The 22,815-nt window shown below is 44.8% G+C and overlaps 1 protein-coding gene across 4 annotated transcripts in view; it reads right to left on the bottom strand.

The window, feature by feature from the left end:
* LOC139413001 (rho GTPase-activating protein 6-like) overlaps nucleotides 1-22,815 on the bottom strand; it is a 79,615-nt gene that overhangs the window by 35,538 nt on the left and 21,262 nt on the right. For 2 of the 4 annotated variants that reach the window (XM_071159958.1, XM_071159959.1), the window contains exon 1: nucleotides 9,199-9,606. The exons of the other annotated variants lie outside the window; for them this stretch is intronic. In XM_071159958.1, the coding sequence (XP_071016059.1) occupies nucleotides 9,199-9,240 (42 nt within the window). In that variant the 5' untranslated portion in view covers nucleotides 9,241-9,606. Of the gene's footprint in view, nucleotides 1-9,198; nucleotides 9,607-22,815 lie in introns of those variants that run through there. 4 annotated transcript variants of the gene reach the window in all.

The following is a 22,815-nucleotide window of genomic DNA, read 5'->3' as shown; positions in this document are numbered from 1 at the left end:
ACTGCATTCCATCCACTACCTAGTCTCACTTTGACAGGCGCTGTTAAAAAAAAAAAAAAAAACAGGGATTACAACACTGCTTGGTTCCACTGGTCTGGTTTAAAGCTTTGATGACAGGGGGAAGGCCGAGCACCAGGCAATGCCCCTTTACGAGACACATGGCACCGTTTACACTCGCTACGCGCTAAGAAGCCATCAGATGTTCATGAGAATGTGATTGATGGTTACAGAGTGTTGTGGCTGTGCTGACTTAAGCAGGCTGAAAATGAAAGCGATTCATAACCAGAACGGTTACGCAGGGCCTGTAAAGGTGTTTCTCAGATGTCCTGATGGAGAGGTTATTACAGTACATTTGTCCTGTCCTGTAATTCTCCTGTCAAATTTTGACGGGAGATTATTCAGTCAACATACATCAGGGTTTCTTTAAACTATGGGTCGGGACACTATTTCTTCTTCGTTTGGGTTGTTGGAGGAGGATTTGGGTCACGGGAGGACGGTCAACTACTTAGTTGGGTCTCGAGATTAAAACGTTTAAGAACCCCTGAACTATAGAATGGAAGAAGTTGAAAACCCCCACAGATACTTCACACTGGGCACACATTGGTTAAATCGATGCTGTGTCCACGTCATTTCAATGAAATTACGTTGAACCAATGTGGAGTAGACGTTGAATTGATGGCTGTGCTCAGTGCGTTGCTGTTGATGCATCACCACTTTGTCATGAACTGTGTCATGAATGCCTATGTATAAGCTAGTTTTTGTCTTTGAACCCTGCCAACTGTACACCCAGCAGGTGATATGACCAATGGGAAAGGAATTCTTACAGAACTTTCTCTTGAACAAAGAGAACTCCACGGCTGAATCAGAATGCCGGTATGTCGGTATGACTTGGATGATATCTGACCGTGGCACAAAAGGTCACCATTACTTGATGGTTGAACAAGTTGAACACTTTCTTCCACCTCAGAGAAAAGCCTTTCAAAGTTTGTATGATGATGAGGTCACACACTGGGCTGTGTGTGTGTGTGTGTGTGTGTGTGTGTGTGTGTGTGTGTGTGTGTGTGTGTGTGTGTGTGTGTGTGTGTGTGTGTGTGTGTGTGTGTGTGTGTGTGTGTGTGTGTGTGTGTGTGTGTGTGTGTGTGTGTGTGTGCACCCATACAGGCCTGTGTGTGGCATGTATGTTGAATTTTGTCCTTATAATTTTGTCCTTATTTTGTCCTTATCTAGTTTTGTGCACAATAACACTACTACAGTTTGATTTACCAGTTGGACTTGATTTAACAACGACTCACAATGTCACAAGCTGCCACAGTCAGCCATTGCTGCTAATTTCTCTTAACTCAGGAAGTGTGAGACAAGTGTCACTTCCGGCAGAGGTGTGTGTGTGTGTGTGTGCGTGTGTGCGCGTGCGAGCAAGAGAGTCCTTGGCTTTTAAACAACTTCAACACAGAAAAGCCGCCTGGCAACAGTGCCCATTTTTTCCAGAACCAGGGCTGCATATCAGTCAGGTCGGTTCGGTCACAGGGTGGGAGGCTGGTGCTTTATTGATTTTCCTGGCAGATTATTGATCTGAGTTGCCCGGCTCTATACCTCCTCCCTCCAGCACTGCAACATTCAGCTGACCTCTTCGGAGTTCAGCGTTGTGGACAACTTTCCCTTTTAGCCGAGTGTTACCATCGGCATTTGAACTGCGGGTGTAGTCAGTGTTCAATTAATTTGTTCATGATGATGAATGTCGTCCAACAGTTTGAATACTTGTTGATGAGTATTAATGAGGCATTTTTAATTAGCATACTCTACGGTATCGCTCCACTATAAACACAGTCTAACGCTGGTAGGTTGTCATGTCTATACATGTACTGCTTTCCTTTCCACACACACACTTCCACACACGCACGCACTTCCACACACACACACACACACACACACACACACACACACACACACACACACACACACACACACACACACACAATAGTTCCCCAGATGGTGATGTACTGGTGTGTTTATAAGACAATGACTTAATTCTGTTCCCCTGCACTCACAACTTCCTCCTCAACATCCCTCACAGTGACAAATGACTCCCAAACTACCTATTAGAAAGTCTCTTCCACTAAAAGTGTAATTTCATAAATACACAAATCCTGGAGAGACCCGTTCTTCAGTGAGTCATCGACAGGCCATAATACCTGAGAATTAGAGAGCACTTCCGCTGCATATAGAAATCCCTGTTGACAATTTGTGGGGTGAATGAATAAATAATCAATCCATTTTGGTACACACTTTCTAAAAATACAATTTAGTCAGATATTTTGGAGAGTCTTAATCACACCATGTATCTGTATACTTACTTAGCTAGTTTCCTGGTATGATTTCACCTTCGTTTGGGACTTCTTTACCACAGTTCAAAAAGATTCATCTTGGAAAGCAGGAGGTCTGGCCATTAATCCAGCTATCTGCTGACTGTCACTAGAACCACCCAGCCTTTCATACTCTGTAGGACTTGGCAAGGGAAGAGATAAAGTGCTGGACCTTAACGGTCTTCACTGAATGTTTTCTTAGACAAGGACCCTCCAAGCTAAACTGGGCTCTATCCTCCTCAGGATAGAGAGGGGTGGGGAGCAGCCTTTCAAAGAAAAAGAAGGAAAACACTATCGTTTTGTTCGCTTTCTCTCTCTATCTTTCCTTCTGACATCACAGGAACCCTGTGAAGAAAAGTGGGAAGCGCTTTGTCATTTTTACGTTGAGTCTGGAGGGGGTCTCATTGGGGATACACAGCTAGCTCTAGACATGGGATATATACTAACGAGGTGTGATGTGACGTTACTGGCAAAAGGGAAAGAAAGGTCCATCATGGCATCACCTATAGAACAGTGCTTGTACTTAGCCACTGACATTTCCTTCGTCTTGAATACAAAATATGGAACAAGTGACAAACAACTTTTTCTTCCTAAAGGAACTTGCTCGCCCAGTCCGTTGTGAGAGAGTCGCTCAGTCTAACCACACAAGGCTGTCAGACACAAGATAAATGTCCACATGCTGGAGATAAGAGATAAGAGAGACTGAAGGCAGAGGAGACAGCCCTCAAGCCCCACATCACTTCTGACGGATGGTTGTTCGGTCTCCCGCTCATCCCGTTGGTGTTTCCTCTGTGCCATGCACCTCTGACCCTGCCTGTTGGAATCCTCTGATGGAGAGAGGAGCTATCAGCTCACAGTCACAAGACACGACCAGCAAACATGCCAGGAGAGGGGGGAGACAAGCACGTTCTGCTTTTTTTCAGCCACATACAATGTTTACCGCAACCAGTTGAAAGTGAAGGGTGCAGTAATTCAGCTGTAATGAGGAGGAATGTCATCCTGGTGTAGGAGCTTTGATGTGGTAAATATAACATATTGAGTGGAATTTCAGTGTAGTTGAAAATTCACTAATCAGTGATGCTTAACCTCGTTCGGCCTCCGTGTATGATGATGAGGTCACACACTGGGCTGTGTGTGTGTGTGTGTGTGTGTGTGTGTGTGTGTGTGTTTGTGTGTGTGTGTGTGTGTGTGTGTGTGTGTGTGTGTGTGTGTGTGTGTGTGTGTGTGTGTGTGTGTGTGCGTGCCTGTGTGTGTGCGCGTAGACACACTTGTCGGCCTGACATTCCTCACCTCAGCATGGAAACAATCTACTCTTAAAGGGAAAATCCAATCAAAAACTATATATATATATTTTTTTTTTTTTTTTCATTAGTCCACTGTTGATACAGTCCCGAAACGTTTTGCATGTCAGCTGTCACATTTTCACGATACTGGACTTTCAAGAAGCAAAGTGTCACCGGCCACATCAGCATGAGCTAAGAGGTCACACACTAGGCTTGAATTAACTATGGCCACCCATACACAGATCTGTGAATGCCACAACACACACACACACATTCACTCACACAAGCACTCAAGCATAGACACCCGTTTACACATAAAATCAGCACAGGCCCTCTTAGGCCTGTAACCTTCTGTGAATAAGTAGTCTGCAGAATTCTCCTTATATGGTAGAATATGTGCTCTTCATCATCTAGATTGGCAGTGCTTCTGTTTCCAGGAATAGAAATTGAACGTAGAACCATTACACTCACTTTACAGTCTAAAATAAAGTGCTATGTTCGTTCGCTCTTCTGAGCATTCAAGTGTCCATGTGAAATCAAGTGGGAATGTCCTTTCTATCCATTCAATTGTAAGTGTCTTGGGCGCTGCAGGAAATTAGCTCCATGTAAGCAAAGAACATGAATTTGTCAAGCTTTTTATATCTACATCATCAAAAGGAATGTACAGGGAAGCAGGGAATCTTGCAGAGTTCATTTGGACACTATTTCCATCGGAAGCATATCCCACTATTTTTCCATACATCATCTAAGTTTTTGAGTGTAGCTGCATAAGCTTTTTCTTTGAATGTTCCTCTCCCCAGGCTGGTTGAGTTTGCCTAGCCACACTCCCCCGATCCTGAACATTTCCTTGACTGCAGTTCAGTGAGCTCCACGACCTTTGACCTAACACAGAGAGACATATCAGAAAAGTTAATCAGATGACAGAGATGTGCTGACCCCTGTCTCACCTTTTGACCCTGTGACCTCTGTAACACCACAGGATTTTTCCAGTCCCAGGCTGAATGGGCACTGGAACAAAATAACTGCATCCGATTTTAACGTCCAACATTTGACCCCCGTTGGGCTGTTACGGCGGCTTTAATCCTACAATACTACTCATATCAAGAGATAAATAAAATAAGAAATCGGTCTGACCTCTTAAAATGTTTTTTTGAAAATGATATTAAACAGTACAGCTTATTCCTTGTATTTATATGTGAGGTTCTGGTCAGATTACAGAACCGTACGTAGAGATCCAACACACTGAATCTGTTTCCTCAGAGTCCAATACAACGTGTTATACTGTATCATTAGTTTGACCATGCTGGCTGAAATCACTGAAATTGCCGGTAACAGAAAAAAAGTAAAGCCTTGATAGAAATAGATATGTTAGAACTAGAACAGCTCTAACTCAATCAGAATCAATAGAAATCTACTCAAACACTGTTGGAACTGGGCAACATCCTGGAGGCCATAGGATCCTGGCCATGTTCTGTTATAATCTCCACCCGGCACAGCCAGAAGAGGACTGGCCACCCCACATAGCCTGGTTCCTCTCTAGGTTTCTTCCTAGGTTTTGGTCTTTCTAGGGAGTTTTCCTAGCCACCGTGCTTCTACACCTGCATTGCTTGCTGTTTGAGGTTTTAGGCTGGGTTTCTGTACAGCACTTTGAGATATCAGCTTATGTACAAAGGGCTATAAAAATACATTTGATTTGATTTGATTTAATCATGGAGTCAGGTGCCTTGAAACAGCCTTCTTTGTGCGGCCGATCACCTGAGTCCTATTTGCAGAGGGAGTGGTTGTGGTTGGGCCAAAGCAAACAGCTTTCAGGAAACAACAAGGACAAGGTGAGCGGAAAACAGGTACGGGGGTCAGACCAGACCCCGTTACGAAACATCTACTTAGTACTAGAACAATGAGAGGAATTTGGAGCCTGTCTGGGCAGGTACTTGGCCCTCAGACTGATGAGGCTCTCTGAGTGTCTCCAGGATAGGGAAAAGGGTGGATGCAGGTTCCTTTTGGCCAGTGATGCCTCGGTTAGGGGGAAAGGCAGGAGGGCGAGAGAGAGCGTGTGGACAGGGGGACAGAGACAGAGGCCCAGCCACTGTGATACAGAAGTCTTTTGAAGGTCAGCTGACAACACCAGCACGTTTGTAATCAGTCATTCAATTAATCAACAATTAAACAATCCGATCTGTAGTCAACGTGTCTGACTTTCTGTCTGCTTCCTCTCTCTGAGTCAGTCACATGCACACAGTAGACAATAGGTCTGTTGCTACATCACACAATGTACCAAATCTGTACCCATTTCCTGCAGTCATATGACCAAAGCACCCTCTAGTGGCCTCATGGGTGGAATGTTATTCATATTTTTCAAAATTAATAACCATTTCAAAAAATGTTTATGTTTCTATGTCAAACAATGTTGTTATATTTCAGTCTTCTGTGATGTATATAACATGTAATATTGGAATGCAAACTCAACATTTTATACATTTCAACTCTATATCTGACATGGTACAGTGGTCTTGTTTTTTTAAGCCCATAACCATGTGTGAGGTGTATACTTTTGTTATAAAGTAGATCTGTTTAAGACTACCAAGAAACACTCTGTGTGACCCTGAGTTACCCCACTGCAGTAAAAGGTTAAAGGACACAATTGAGAGCCAGGGGAGAGTAAAGATGCAGCTTTCGTACAACAGTGATACAAGCCGGAGTAGCAGGATCCAGCCTCAGCAGAGTGAGTGGCAGTTGAGGTTGACGTCACTTCCTCTAACCATGCCACAAGCACGTGCCATCCTGTGTAATGCCCTGACACTAAAACCAGCCACCAGATGACATCAACACATCAACATTTTAGTCAAGGAGGAAGCAGGCAGCAGATGTTTGGCCAAATGAGGAAGAGAGAATCCATCATGGATCCTCAAACTCCACCAAGACAAAACCATTGGAGGAAAGAATCCGAACACATTAGATAACAACCATGTAATAACACCCGTCTGGGAATGGTCCGGAACAAAGGGGCGACCAACCTCGGTGAAAACCGATCCAGTGGCGTCTGATCATTTTTTACATTTGTGTCATTTAGCAGACGCTCTTAGGGTAAAGAGCAATTAGGGTAAAGTGCCTTGCTCAAGGACCTTTTGGTTACTGGCCCAACGCTCTAAACCCGCTAGGCTACCTTCTGCCCCAGTGAAGAGTTGGGTCTTGGTTGAGTATTGGGTCGCCAGAGCTAGTACACCTGGAGGAGTTAGCATCACTCCGAAGTGAGCAGAGCCTATCAGAGCCTAGCAGAACCTAGTAGAGCCAAGCAGAACCTAGTAGAGCCAAGCAGAACCTAGCAGAGCCTGTCAAAACCTAGCAGAGCCTAGCAGAGCAGGGCGGCAGTGTAGCCTAGTGGTTAGACCGTTGGACTAGTAACCGGAAGGTTCAAACCCCCATGCTGACAAGGTACAAATCTGTCATTCTGCCCCTGAACAGGCAGTTAACCCACTAGGCCATCATTGAAAATAAGAATTTGTTCTTAACTGACTTATCTAGTTAAATGAAGAGCCAAGTAGAGCAGCGCCACATGGCCGCTTACCAGACAGATTCAAAGTTTATGCTTCGGCAACCGGCATGGTGCTGCTCTCTCTCCTCTTCAAATACTCAATATCTCCAATCAGTATAACTCTGGAATATTTATACACAGTGGACAAAATGACAGAATATGGAATTTGTTTATTGGAAGGCTGATGGGGAAAGCTTATGCGGACCTAATACTCCTTTCCACGCTTTGTCTCCAACTCTTCCTTCGGCAGTGATATTACCCGACAGTGATATGCCAGAGAGTTCACTACTAACAGCCAACCATAAACCACTCCTACACACTCGAGGCAGCAGCACTCAGGTTGCTGTGTCTAAGGCTAGGTGGAGTCTGCTTAAATAGTTACAATGAAAACCAAGGCACTCTGCAATATGATATGTGCAATGTGTTGCTTACAGTCCACATGACATTCATAACTCCAGAGACAGTGGACGTTGAACAACCAGTTCATTTCGGGAGAGAGATGCGAACATGTTGTTTATCTAAGTAAACTGTGTGTGAGTGATACCACAACTTAAGAGTCTACACACTTGCATAGGCTTTTCATACACGCTACATTTCATACCCCTCAAGAAAAAAATGTCAGTTGGGAGACCACAGTGTTGGCCAGTGGAGCCAAAGAAAGCTGTATTGTTTTTCAATCTTTGGTTGCGCTTTTATGAGTCTTCGCCTCAAAAACATAGCTCATAAAGGGAAGTCGACCCACCGAACAGCCTCAGTGGGCAGTAGATTACTCACACATGGGGAGAAATTACCCCACATCATTTCCAAGGGGAAAGACAGCAACACGCAATGCTGATCTAACCACCCATGAGGATTTACAAGCAGAAGAGTTCTTTGTCACTCCACGATTTGGTTAAGACTCCACTACGTAAACAAAAGACACCACTCACAATTGCTAAAGATAATATAGCTGCATTAGTTCAGGTATTAGCTGCGATCACCGACCGCATGGATTTGATTTGTCCTTATCTACCACCTCTGTGGTGCCTGATGGAGTCAACCGCATCAAAACACAATTGTGGCAACACGGGGTCATTGGGACACAGAGCTCCTATAATGTTTTATGTAACCCTCCTATCTTTTAAATACCCGAAACGTGTAAATTAACCTGTTTCTGAAGGGTTATCTAATCACGTGTTACTTTGGAATGAGCCCTTAATGCATGCTGGGATTAAGCAAACATGCAACACATTCTGACAGGTGTAAGGCGTGTGTGTGTTTCTCTCTATCCTCTACTCTGCCTCTCTGACCCTTGCATCATTAGACCACCTCTCTCTCTCTCTCTCTCTCTAATAAGAAGTGATATAGAATGTGAAGTTAGCACTAGAGGGAAGACTGTGGGCTGATGGTAGGAAACGACAACATGTTCAGTTCATGAAATACTGGAAACCCTGCGGTTCCAAAAGCACAGGGCATTAAAGGCTACACAAAACCTGTTGCTTTCTATGCTCGGAGCTCTATGTGAAGCCTGTGCACTCACTGCACTGGAACCCTGAGCTGACAGTGAGAAAAAGAAGACTTATGGCTTTGCTTGTACTGTTCTTTCTTCATCTCTGTGGTAACATCCACTCAGCCAGCCACATAACTCTCCAGAGTCATGAGGCAGCCTACCACTGACCTTAGCTGCCTCTGGCTCTCTCCTCTCCTGTTTTGACATCGGGGAAGGACACTGGATGGCCTATTGTGTGTGAAACTAACAGATTTTAGTTGGCATGGTTCGATGATAATTTGAATAGCAGCGGAAATGAGGTGAGGCTAAAACACTACTGCCTGGAGGAAGAAGAAAAACAAGTGTGCATATAGCACATAGCCTGGATTCATGTCGATGCTGCACAATGTGTCAGTCATTTCTTTTCAGGAAACAATATCCTCCCATCTCTGTCCTCTAACATGAACAAATACAGGAGGAAGCCTATGTCTCAGCTACCATACTTCTTAACCACAGTCTGTATAGAGATAAGCATAATTAACGCAGAATACTTACAAGGTAAGAATTGTGCCTCTCCAAGAATACGGAGTCGCCCATGATTCAGAACAAGTGTCCACATATAAAGTAGCCTATCCAAAAGTGAACGAGGAAAGAAAATAAATGTTCATCGAATCCCTCCAAAAGTAACGGAACGAGCGTTATCCTTATATCCTCACCACTCGCTGTATCATCAGTTTCGATTGAAGAAAAAAGCTACACCAAAAAAAACACTTGTAACAGGTTTACGCTGAATAGTCAAATCCCCGAATAGGACAACACTTGTACGGTTGGAGGTTATGCATGCCACGGAGGACAGCAGTGTCAGTGCGCAACAGCTCCCGCTCCATGCTGGCTACTCGGCTCTGTAGTGGCCCTACTGCTGAAGTTTGCGATGCTGCGCCGCGGTTCTGAACAGAGAGGAAACTAGTAGGGGAGAGGGGCTAAAGGCGGGGCACCTCAAGGGAGCACACGGAGAGCGAGTGGAGAAAGTGAAAGGGATGAACGGCCAGTGCAACAACAACATAAAGATATCCCGTGCATTTTTTTTGTGCAGTGATACAATGCATTTCCTGCAATTCTACACATTTTTCCATTGGGTAGTGAGACACTTTTGCCATTTTAAAGCTCATTTCTTGCAGTTCTATATATTTTTCCAGTACTTATGCCATGTTCATGATATCTGTGTGAGAATGACTGGAGGTCAGGGCCCCTGTAACCTAATGTAGTGGTTGTAAAAGAAACGCCTGAGTGGGTCCCCACATTCGGTTTTCAGGGGAAAACATATAGCTAGGTTGAAGATACCTTGTCCCTGAAAACCAATTGTATATTCAGTTGAGGATGGGGCCCTGAACAGATGCCCTGCATGTCAGGTAAGGTAAACTGGTGATGATTAGGCCTATTATATATAAGGTCCATATAGCTGGCTAGACTACTTTACCTAGCAATAAAAAGCTATCTGACATGGGCTAATTGAGTGACTGACGTAACAAGTGGAAAACTGCTGATGCACTACTTTTCTAACTCTCGTCAGTACGTTGAGACCCCGACTGAGTTCCCCAAAAACATTTACAAAACGCACACATAGGCGATTGAAAAGGTGCCTTTTCCAGTGCAACCGGGGTCCATTTCATCTAACCCTCTATCAGTGGAACAAACTGTTATAGGCTGTTTACTCAGTCACCCTCCCGTTGTACAATTAGGCTGTATCATGCATGGTTGTCACAGCGGTGTGTAGTTGGATTCAAAATAAACAGTTCACCCCATTGCTTCTACAGAAACTTACAAAGATGCAGGGAAATGAATGTGTTGTGACTTCACCACTACGCAAAACCCCTTCTGTACATTGTTATCGGTGGGGAGGGGGGGGGCTATAGATGAGACCCTCAGACTTCAAAGTTATGCACGATGACTATGTGTCACACTAAGGATATTAAAGAGAACTAGTGGCTAAAAATAAAGTAAATAAATGAAAAAGTCAATTTGGGCTTTAGGGGGACATTGCTGAGTTTGTGCAATGCTTTGTGTGAGACCAGACTTGAGCAATCCTGGCCAAGGTTTGCCTGCAATTTCTACGAACACAAACATAAAATAAAGCGGTTTTGTCAGGTCACAGTGCACAGGGACTAATACTGGCCTCCTGTGAGGGGTTTACAATACATTTTCCAGACTCATATTCACTTGAGTTAATGCAAACCATTTCCCTTGCTCTCTATTGGCAAGTTGGCCAGGGGTTTATTGGGAAACTTTCTTCACTGTCCGTCTCTCATGTACTCATGTACTCATGTACTCATGTACTCATGAGCTCTTATAGGGGACATTAATACTGTACCAGCACGGGGGCATGGTTAAACCTCAGGGGACTCGGGTTGAAAATGACATGCAGCACATGATTAGGGTATGTAGGCTATACGCACATTCATACACACACACACACACACACACACAAACAGGCTGAATACCAGTGTAATCAGAACGAGACGTGTAAACATCTGAAGAATGTGTGAGGCACAGCAAAGTGAAATCTGCTGACTAAAAGGAAAGGAGGGTGTTTGCATTACACTACAGTACAGCTACATCAAAGTGCATGATCACCATCAACTGACGTCATCATTGTTACAATCTGAGTATGGAACCTGGGAAACGTGTTAGTTTGGCCAACCCTGCTCCCTGAAATAAACATAGATAATTAAAAATGAATAGGTCATAGTACTATAGATGTATTCTTTCCAACTCATTGAGTTCACTCCACTGGGTAAGCATGAGTTCATATCTGAAGGAGCCACTTTGTGATCCCCTGGATAAATCCTTTGTCTCCTAAAAGGGTAGTTTGATAGTCCCGGTGTGACTGTAGCTGACACGCTGACATAGCGGCCTGTGCTGAAGAGGAGGGAGAAGGAGGAGAAGGAGAAGGGGGAAGGAACGTGGCAGAAAATCCCAAAACTCCAGATGTGTTGCATCACACAACATGGAGCGGTTTGTCCCAACCGAGCAGCGCTCTCAGTGTTCAAACCCTGGCAGTGAGAGAGTTTAACTCAAGAAGGAACGCTGATCAAAAAGAAAAGGTTAGCAGCAGTGGTTTATTAAGTGAAACAGAAGACATGTTTAAGCTCCCACACCTCTCTATTGAGAAAAGGTTGCCAGTTCATATTCCAAACTGGCCACTGCTATGTTATGCTGAGCAATCCACTTCATTCTGTTTCCACACAGCTGTGTGAGTTAGTGAGCAGGATGAGAATGCCCGACACTATACATTCCATCTTCATCTTGCTGTAGAACAAATGCCTCATTAACGTGTCAGGCAAATGTCAACCTAACCAAGAGTCCATACTGAAGCCTGCAAACATATAACATGCATATTATCCTGAGCTCTTCTTGCAATATACTCACAGCTCGTTAAAGTGTAGGCCTAATCCAACAAGTGAGAAATCATTCAAAAGTCCAGGTCCCTCCCAGCTTCCTCCCTCACAACGTAAAAATTTGAAAGTGTAAGGCTCTGAGATGGGAACATGATAGTCATCATATTCAATCTGACCTGAGTCATCTTGAGCACATACATCTTGAGCCTTGGGATTTTCTCTGTAACTTTTAACCTGCTTCTTGTGCTAATGTTCAGCAGCAGGGACATTTTTTGTTATTGTATTTAGCACTGTGCTTAATATTTCCACTGTTGATTCTGGCATAGAATGATCCTATTGATGGTCGACATATTTCATAGTCAAGTCATTAATATTTGTGGCAATGAGAGGAGAAAGGTTCAGAGGGGAATAACAAAAAGACTAACAGTTGGACAGAATGTGGAATGTTACTACTCCCCAACACATGAAACATAAACACACATTTCTAATAATATGACTAATTTCTTCTTCACATGCTCCGTTATGCGCCACACCTCTGTTATTGCTGGTTGTGTGTACATTGGTTGTACGGACTATTGCTTTTTGTGACTCAACTATAGTACAACGTACAGTGTATTGTCACACCCTGATCTGTTTCACCTGTCTTTATGATTGTCTCCACCCCCCTCCAGGTGCCGCCCATCTTCACCATTATCCCCTGTGTATTTATACCTGTGTTCTCTGTTTGTCTGTTGCCAGTTCGTTTTGTTCATTCAGACCTACCAGCATTTCCCCCCTTGCTCCTGTCCTGTCTATAGTGCCTGTTTCTGACCTTTCTGCCTGACCTGACCCTGAGCCTGCCTGCCGGCCATCCTGTACCTTTGCCCCACTACTCTGGATTACCGACCTCTGCCTGACCTGACCCTGAGCCTGCCTGCCGTCCTGTACCTTTGCCTGCCCGTGTTCGATTTAATAAACTTTTGCTACTTCGATATTGTCTGCACCTGGGTCTTACCTTCAAACCTGATTGTATATATAACCCTGACATATTCTACTGTCTGCCATGTGTCTGTTTTTATAACTGGTATTTGGATTGTTTATTCCTATGCCTGATTCCGTGTGAAGTGATTTACTACCTCAGTTATTTCTCCTAGGCTATGCATCTGGAAAATTACAAAAGAATGAAATGCACTCATCTGAGGCCATCCTAATACCTTCTGTCATCATAAACTCAGAGCGTGGAGCAAAATGCAAATGTTTACATCGCTCAGTTACTACGTGCCCGCTTTCTCCAGTCAAGTGACTACATGTCTCTGCACTGAAATCACTGAATCGTATGGAAAATCTCCCATAAAAGGATTTACGACAATCTAATAAATGACAAAATATCCCATAAGTGGTCAAGACCTGTCTAATAAACATTCACAGAAATAGATGTTGTGACATCAAACTCGACATTAAATACTTGCACGAGTTCTGTTGTTGCCCTTTCTGTGATCGTTTGGTGGATTTGTTTTGTTTATGTGACTGTTTTTCCTCATCTGAATATCTCCCATGATACAAGAAAAGATCTAGTGAAACACTGCAATAGAAAAATAATAACATTTAACCCTGGACAAATTTACAGCACTTGTTTGCCCAGTTTTTTCTTTCATTTGAGTTCACGCTCTCCTCTGTGAAAACACCATCTTATGAGATAAGCACGAGAAGGGATCTGGGGAACACAAACGAGAGCGAAGAACAGAAGTGGGGAGGGGGAACGCTGAAGGTTGGGTACACACATAAACAACTTTACTGCGGGAGCGACACAAAGCGACCTGGAGTGATGACCTCAAAGCTGGGGAATGCAGTTTCGACCCTTTTCCAGAGAGGAAAATAGAAAAAAAAACAGCCGCTTATTAACCACGGTGTCTCTCGCTGACTTCAAGGACCTCAGATAACGCCACTGTACGAACATGAGCTCTTGCAGAGGAAGAGGGTTAGGGTTAAGACACCCTTCTTCGCATCCACCCCATCCCAAACACACAACACCCCCTGGTCTGGATTCAATCACCAGGCTTCAATCAGCAGGCAACAGGGACCACTTGCCCTGAATCCATTTCTGTCCTGAGGGTGAACAGGACTTCTATACATATTGTTTACTCCAGTTGTCCCATCCAAGAGCTATTCAAGAGCTATGCTAAAGCTCAAATGGGCAGAATTTATTTTCAAAAACTCGAAGTTAAAAGTAAAGTAGGAAGGAAGTAAAACGCTAATCAAATCCAAGTGTTTCAGAAGACAAAAGGCTATGGCAGTGAGATGGAATCCAGACTTGCGTGCTTTTTTTGGGTCAGTGTGTCCTAGTTACACCCTCTTGCCTGAATATCTGGCTGCTGACGGCTGGCTATACTTCATCACATGCCTCCCAGTGATGTCGTCATGAAGTTAGGCTTCTCTGGCGAAACTGCACAGTTTGTACTCTCCAGCACAGTGGTATGGTAAAAATTAGGATTAAGTTGGCCTGTGACGGATTGGGAGTGACGTTTACCAGGCTACACGCATAACACTGTGCTCTATTTCTCCCCTTAAGTTTTACATGTAGACAGGGCCACTCACATCAACTATTCCCTGTTTAGCGGCACTTAAAATATGGCATAATCTATTCCCCGTTTAGCTCACAACACAGTTTAAGAAATGTCTCTGTTGTGCCTTGGCTTTGTGAGGCTTTTAAAACCATGGCAAATTAGGTAGTTGGAATGGCATTCGTGTGAGCTGTTAAGGGCCTCAAAGGTAGCTTGAGAGGACTTTCAGCTTCTGCGACGTGTCCTCAATGTCTCAATGTCAGACTGTCCTTAAGGGGAACAATAGTCCAGAAGAAACCAATGCGGACACAGAGGAACAGAGGAACTGAAGGCAGGCGAAAACCAGACCTAGACAGGGAAATATGATGTGCGGCTCACGCTACTTTTACACAGCGACAGAGACAGACATCCTCCACCTACGCACCTACATGTTTTCCACTGACCACCGTTGACGACTGTTGCCATGGCGTCGGGGCCTGCCAGATGTAAGAGACAGCACAATGCTACGAATGTCCATACAATGTCAGTGTCACGCGTCACATTGTTTGTCACATGAAACATACAATTAATATCTGATAGAGGACTGACTGAGGGTTACTTGACTAAAGAGAGCAACGGGCATCTGGTACGGACAGTTTCACAGAGATGGTATTTATTTGAAAATTATTTGAAAGAATTACACAAACTACAACTATCAACCACTTTAGACTACATCCCTACCTCCATCCATCCCCTTCTCTCCCTTTCCCTAAACCCTTATATCTGAGTCATACTGTTGGCACCAATACCTTCCTGTGATGCTGTGTCTCTGTCTAAGAAGTGGGAGATGCTTGAGGGCTCCTTGATGAATTACTCCTCAATAAAGCCAATGTCTCACCCTACAGTAATCAGAGATGGCAGGTCCAGAGAAAACACAGACTCACTACCGGCTAATGTCTCTCAAGTGACTCCTCTTCTGCACAGCTAAATATCCCTTAATTGTCCTCCCTCAAAAGGAGGGTTGTCTAAATGGGCACACAGCAAGAAGAGGAATGGCTACTTTAAATTAGGTGATTATATTGCCCTGCGCTGTTGTGGATGTAGTACACCGTCTGCTCTGTACTGTCATTGTGTGATCATGGGTGTTCTGGTCCATTAGGAAATTGCAGCTTGAGCATAGCGTTTGGTCTTATGAATTGGTCTCACAGACAGAAATAAAGCCAGAGTGAGACAACCGGCATCCACACACACGCACACACGCACACACACACACACACACACACACACACACACACAAGCAAATACAGATGCATGTACGTGGTCATGGACATGCACTGAATGCTCTCACCCATCCCCAGCCCTCTCCTTGTCTCTCCCCTCTCTCTGCTGGCCTTGACAGGGTCACCGGGCCTCTGAAGCCTGACCTAGCCCAAACCCAGTAGACATAACAGAACAAGTACAGTGACAATGTCTGGAAGGGCTGTTCCAGCGTGACTATCCTCTCTAAAGGAAACACAACCCAGTAAACCCAGTCAACCCACTATAGTATACTGAGAGCTGAGAACAACCCACTATGTTATACTGAGAGCTGAGAACAACCCACTATGTTATACTGAGAGCTGAGAACAACCCACTATAGTATACTGAGAACAACCCACTATAGTATACTGAGAGCTGAGAACAACCCACTATATTATACTGAGAGCTGAGAACAACCCACTACTCTACAAAAACATGCAGGACATATTTGGTGACTTTGCTAACAATACATTTATTTTAAAAAAATTGCTGGTATTTCACGTCGGTCTAATTTCAAAACGTCCAAATCAACAAAGTCGTGATGTTGAACACATCAAAACCCTTATCTGTCGCACAACCGAGAAGCTTCAATTATTTTGAGCTCTCGTCCTAAATATTTATGTTGGATTCTAAACACATGGTTCTGAGAACACAGTCTGCAAGCTGTAAAGACGGGGTCATTGTATGTGTTAGAAGAAGGACCGTGAGCAAGCAGAGAGACGGCAAGCACCGAGTGTATTTTTCCGTTTTGGTTTCATGCCACCTCTTCTGTGTCAGAGTGCCCTAATTGTCAAACATAACGTAGACTGGAACAAGACATTGGTATCTCACCTCCTACACCACACTAGGCCACTGCAACATATACACACACACTCACACACTCTCAAAGCCCCCCAAAACATTTCATCTTAGCCTACCAATAGTATAGTTTTGTTGTATATGACTTCGTTCACCTGACCTTTGAAGCAAACACATCAGCTTGTGGGGAATCCCACTACACATTATATTATCGTATTATACACATCCTACTGTATATCCATAGTATGAAGCACGTGGCATTAATGATGAGTGAACACAAACCACCACTGTTTATATAGTCTATTGGCAGTCTGTGTAACTCTACTGTAAATAATATTGAATTCATTGTTTGCAGCATTAGGTCCTAACTGTACTTTTCCAGACGTTCTGTAAACATTTACACTAACCCACGGAGGATTTGACAATTGAAACTACATTTTGGAGAACGATTCTAAAGGTTTATCTCATGAATTGACTCTCCTTCCAAAAGTGGAGTCGTGTTGCATTTCTACTTGAGCTTTTGCAGGCAATTGTGGGAGAGAGAGGGATGGAGGGAATGAGGAAGAGGGGAGAAAGATCCATCCCGGCTCCGGTTGAAAGATCCATCCCGGCTCCGTTGCCCTCCCTGGGAGCTATGGAATGCATCTGGAATCCTACCCAGACTCCCCCTCAGCTCCAGCCTCCCTCCATCTCAAACCAGCAGGCTCCTCTAGCACTGCAACAAAACACACCGAGGTGAGATCTTCAACTAACTACAGCGCAAGAGATGGTTCAAACTGATGTGGATGTTACATTGTGAGTTGGAGGTGGTATTCTTGAGAAGGTGGTATTCTTGAGAAGGTGGTATTCTTGAGAAGGTGGTATTCACGGTCAGACTTTGGAGGGGTTTATTTGGCCCCTATAATAGCCAAAGGAGGTGAATATGCTTGTTCCTCACAACCAAATGTAACCCCTGTGCATTACAGCCTACATACCTATACTGTAAGCTATTTGTATGAGCCTTCAATATTCTCTGAGTGTAAGCGGTCCACCTTCTGGTTTATAGAACATGTAAAGATGCTGAAACCACTGTGGGACTACATGCAGTATAGAGACATCTCAGAGGCTTTAGTTCAGTACCTTTCTTCTGGATTACCTTACCTACTCACCCTCCTACAGACAGGGTCACCAGAAATGTTTACAACACTCCATGGTCGCCATGGCAGCAGCCGTGAAACACGCAGGAGGAAGCAGAGAGGAGTGTGTGGGCAATATCACCGTTGGGATTACGCAATAGCAAAGCGTATATCAGGCAAATTGTACAGTTTTAGCACTGCTTGGCTATTGCAACATTCGATGACCTAACCACATCTAAAATGTTACATTATTATCAGATGGAGAATCAAATATTTTTGTTGGACGCAACACAATGAATATATATATTTTTGGATTTCACTACTTAGTCGACCCTTTTCACACTACCATAGTTCCTGGAACCGTACAGTATGGTTGGGGTTGGCATGATAGTGTGAAAAGGGTTTTTAGAGCCATGTCCTGTAACCCTCCATCTATTGAGTCAGAGTGGATGGTCAACCTAGAGGACAGTGGTCACTCACTGGTCAGTCCATTTCCCTGAGTCTTAATGCCCCACAGGCCCTCGCCACGAGCGTACTCTCAGTGAGAGGTTATCAGTGTGTGTCCTCCTGCTCTGAGAGCTTCCAGCTGCTCTTGGCTCTGTAGGGGTGAGCCGACACCAAGTGTGTGTGTGTGTGTGTGTGTGTGTGAGTGAGTGAGTGAGTGAGTGAGTGAGTGAGTGAGTGAGTGAGTGAGTGAGTGAGTGAGTGAGAGAGAGAGAGAGAGAGACTCCAGGGATAAGGTAGAGAGATCTGTATGCTCAGTTGCAAGATAGGCCTGCCTGTTGTTATTACATGTGTATCCAATGACAACATAAGTAAAAGTAGTGGGAACAGTATCAATTGCTAGTGGTAGTGGTACAAGTAGAAGTAGCAGCATGAAAGTGGTAGTGGGCTAATATCAGCAGTTTCAACATGATAGAAGTAGCATGCAGATGAGTTTATTAAGTTACTTGAAACTTGGATGGGCAGCCCCCTGAGAGAAGAATGTTGGGCTGCTGGTTGGTAGCAGTGTTGGCCAGTAGAGGGCATATTCTAGTCGCTCTGCTGCTGCACTACAATGGAACAGTGTTGGCAACACAGTGACGATGACAAACCCACATGCTGCTAATCTACGGAGTACAGGTTTAACCCAAATGTGCTGTCTCTGTCGGCAAACAGAAGAACAGGAGGTGAGAAGGGACCGTTTGGAATGAGTGAATGCAGTGGTGTGTGTGCTTGTCTGTCTGTCTGTCTGTCTGTCTGTCTGTCTGTCTGTCTGTCTGTCTGTCTGCCTCTCTGTCTGCCTATCTGTCTGCCTCTCTGTCTGCCTCTCTGTCTGTGGGTGCAGCACAGTGTCTAACATGAAACCCACCGTCTTACATAAAAGCCATTGTCTCACACTGAACCCAGTAAGACAGTGCTCTGCTCCTCACACAGCGGCAGCAGCAGTAAGTCATTTCAGAGCCTATTAAGTCTCCATTAGAGGGAAGCCCTCCCTGCTGGCTCAGCTAATCCGACACAGGTGTGGCTTCAGACAACCGCAGCTCTCAAACGGGCCTCAGCCTGAGCAGCTTCTACCCAGGACTCCATTTCCCACGCTACCCCATGGGCTTTGAGGCTCAGCTTAGGGCAAATTATGATTAATTAATTGATTGACGACTCAAACGGAGTTCTTCCACTGTCCTATGTTCGCTCCATACTTCAGTCTAAGACTGACATCGTTGAAGTTGTTTGTGGTGATGTCAAAAAGCGGGTTGTTGTACAAAACAAAGTAATCTGCAATTGGCTCAGCTCTAACCAATCAGAGTATCTAGCCCAACCCATCGGTTTCTGGGACCAATCAGAATGGTTAGAATGTGTTTGCATTCTAGAAATCGTCTAGAAGGTACTCAGATCCAACCTCATTGCGGAGAATAAATTAACGTTTGGCCTAAGCAAGTTTGGGTAGCCAGGCAAATTAATTCAGCCTTCTGCAGAAAATTAGTAGGAGCCGTTCATTTTTACAATCGTATTAAAGCCGAGACTAATGTCTTAATATAATGATCTAGACTCCTAGTTAAAGTGTTGGCTCCTCTTTTTTTTTAGATTGACCACAAGAACCTCCCCTCTTTGTTTCAATAAGCCTCCCAAATGTATTTCCTTCATTCAAATGATCCAGAGACAGTTAAGCTATTCTAAACTGAAATTCACCCATCATTTGGGCTTCTTAATGTAACTGACCCCATGGGGGTCTTGATTCAAATGACTCTGACTTTTGAATAACGAGAACTCAGCCTCCTTTCCCTGTAGTAACAACCTCCTCTCTCTACTCCTTCCCTGCCCCTCCCTCCCTCTCCTCTCTCTACCCCTGAAGCCGTCTGCCTCTCTCCCTAATACTCCTCCATTGCCGCGGCAGCTACGGTTTCCCGAGCGGGCCAGAAAGAAAAATGATTATTCCTGTAATGTCTCCATTCCAGCAGCAGACTGTTCTCGTCTGAGGGGAGCCAGTGGGGTGTGGGTGTAGTGATACAACGTGACAAAGGGATGTGGAAGCCGAGAGAGACAGGAGCAGCAGCATGGACAAAGCCAGGCAGACTAGGCACAGTAAAGTGGGCACTAAAGGGGACTTTTTCAGTATGTTTATTCTGCACACATTCCCACAGTGCACTGGGCTTTGGGTAGAATGATGACATTTTAGACTCTAGAGCAATCTATGGCTCTAGTCTTTTCTAAAATCATAACAAGGGCATTTAAAGGTTTATCAAACACTTGGCTAGAACATGAGCACATCATCAAGTGTATCCAACTGCTAAAACACACACACACACACGCATACGCACACACACACAGAACACTGAAGTGCGTCAGCGCTCTTCAGACCCTGCTCTGGTATGACGAGGGTCTATGATCCCTTCCAAAACAGTGTGAGTGCAAGGGAGGGAGGGAGGGAGGGAAAAGAGGAATAGACACAGGCGCTATGTTTACCTCTGTAACCAAGATAATAAAAGGACAGCTTCTTTCTGCCGTCCATTTAATTAGCTACTAACATGGCTGTGGGTATGTCCCAAATGTCAGCCTATTCCCTATATAGTGCATTCATTTGGAAAAGGGGCCATGAGGCTTTTGTCAAACGTAGTGCACTATATAGGGAATAGCATGCCATTTGGGACACATCCTGTGACTTAAGGAGGACACGCCATCTGAATAAAGTGAGGGATGGGCGATAGAGAGATGAAAGGAGGAAAGGGAGAGATAAAAGGTTGGAGAGGAGGAGGTGGAGAGGGGAAAATGTGGACAATGAAAGGGTGTTTTCAAAAAGATACAATATATTATCACAAATAATATCCCGACATGTAACTGTAGCGATCTTTTCCCATCACTACCCTACACTGCTCTCACATCTGGAGGCCAGGATACACACCACATTTATACACACACATTCTCTCACTCACTCACTCACTCACTCACTCACTCACACACACACACACACACACATACGTAACGTCACAGCACCAGGCTTCTGGGAAGGGACCCAGCAGTAGGGTAAAGATCCATGCCTGGATATGATGTCTATACCCACTGAGTAACTCATTAGTACTTTGTTCTCTGGCCATAGTATTACCATATTTCACACTCTTATACAATAATATTAACAGCATAAAAAAAGAGGAATAGACACAGGCCCTATGTTTACCTCTGTAACCAAGATAACAAAAGGACAGCTTCTTTCTGCCATCTATTTAATTAGCTACTAACATGGAGACTGTGGGTATGTCCCAAATGTCAGCCTATTCCCTATATAGTGCATTCATTTGGAAAAGGGGCCATGAGGCTTTTGTCAAACGTAGTGCACTATATAGGGAATAGGGTGCCATTTGGGACACATCCTTTGACTTAAGGAGGACACGCCATCTGAATAAAGTGAGGGATGGGCGATAGAGAGATGAAAGGAGGAAAGGGAGAGATAAAAGGTTGGAGAGGAGGAGGTGGAGAGGGGAAAATGTGGACAATGAAAGGGTGTTACAATACAATACAATACAATGCAATACAGCAAGGTGACACATCCATACATTATCCTAAGAAAAACAACTAAATATTTCAAGCACCGCCTTGAAATATTAGAATACTCTATAGGGTTGCAGACCAGACCATGCAGTGTGCCATATCACTTCTTTTCTATGTTGACATAAGAATATAGCCCTCCGCCAGCTTTAGTAAAACAACATACTGAAGGTTGTCGGTTTGTTACCTCAGCTCCCCTGCTCTTCCTGTTTCAACTGACTCCTCCACCGCTCGTTTGTGCAATAATAATAGTCACTCTCCTACAGTCCTCCCATGTTACCGTCTATTCACCCATGGTGAACTCAACCCTAACCCTGGTGAGCAACTCTAAGCCTGGGGAACTCGACCCTAACCCTGAGTACCTCGGCCCTGACCCTGAGGAACTCGACCCTAACCCTGGGGACCTCGGCCCTAACCGTGGGGAACTCGGCCCTAACCCTGGTGAACAACTCTAAGCCTGGGGAACTTGGCCCTAACCCTGGGGACCTCGGCCCTAACCGTGGGGAACTCGTCCCTAACCCTGGTGAACTCCTCTAACCCTGGTGAACAACTCTAACCCTGGGGACCTCGGCCCTAACCCTGGGGAACTCGACCCTAACCCTGGGGATCTCAACCCTAACCCTGGTGAACTTAACCCTAACCCTGGTGAACTCGACCCTAACCCTGGTGAGCTCGACCCTAACCCTGGTGAACTCAACTCTAACCCTGGTGAACTCGACCCTAACCCTGGGGAACTCGACCCTAACCCTGGGCAACTCGACCCTAACCCTGGTGAACTCGACCCTAACCCTGGTGAACTCAACTCTAACCCTTGTGAACAACTCGGCCCTAACCCTAGGGAACTCGACCCTAACCCTGGTGAACAACTCTAAGCCTGGGGAACTCGGCCCTAACCCTGGGGACCTCGGCCCTAACCGTGGGGAACTCGACCCTAACCCTGGTGAACAACTCTAACCCTGGGGAACTCGGCCCTAACCCTGGGGACCTCGGCCCTATCCTTGGGGAACTCAACCCTAACCCTGCTGA

The sequence above is a fragment of the Oncorhynchus clarkii genome, chromosome 7, assembly GCF_045791955.1.
Source record: "Oncorhynchus clarkii lewisi isolate Uvic-CL-2024 chromosome 7, UVic_Ocla_1.0, whole genome shotgun sequence".
Taxonomy (NCBI): Eukaryota; Metazoa; Chordata; class Actinopteri; order Salmoniformes; family Salmonidae; genus Oncorhynchus; species Oncorhynchus clarkii.
The sequence above is the reverse complement of the archived record's forward strand: the minus strand, read 5'-3'. Positions and strand labels throughout refer to the sequence as shown.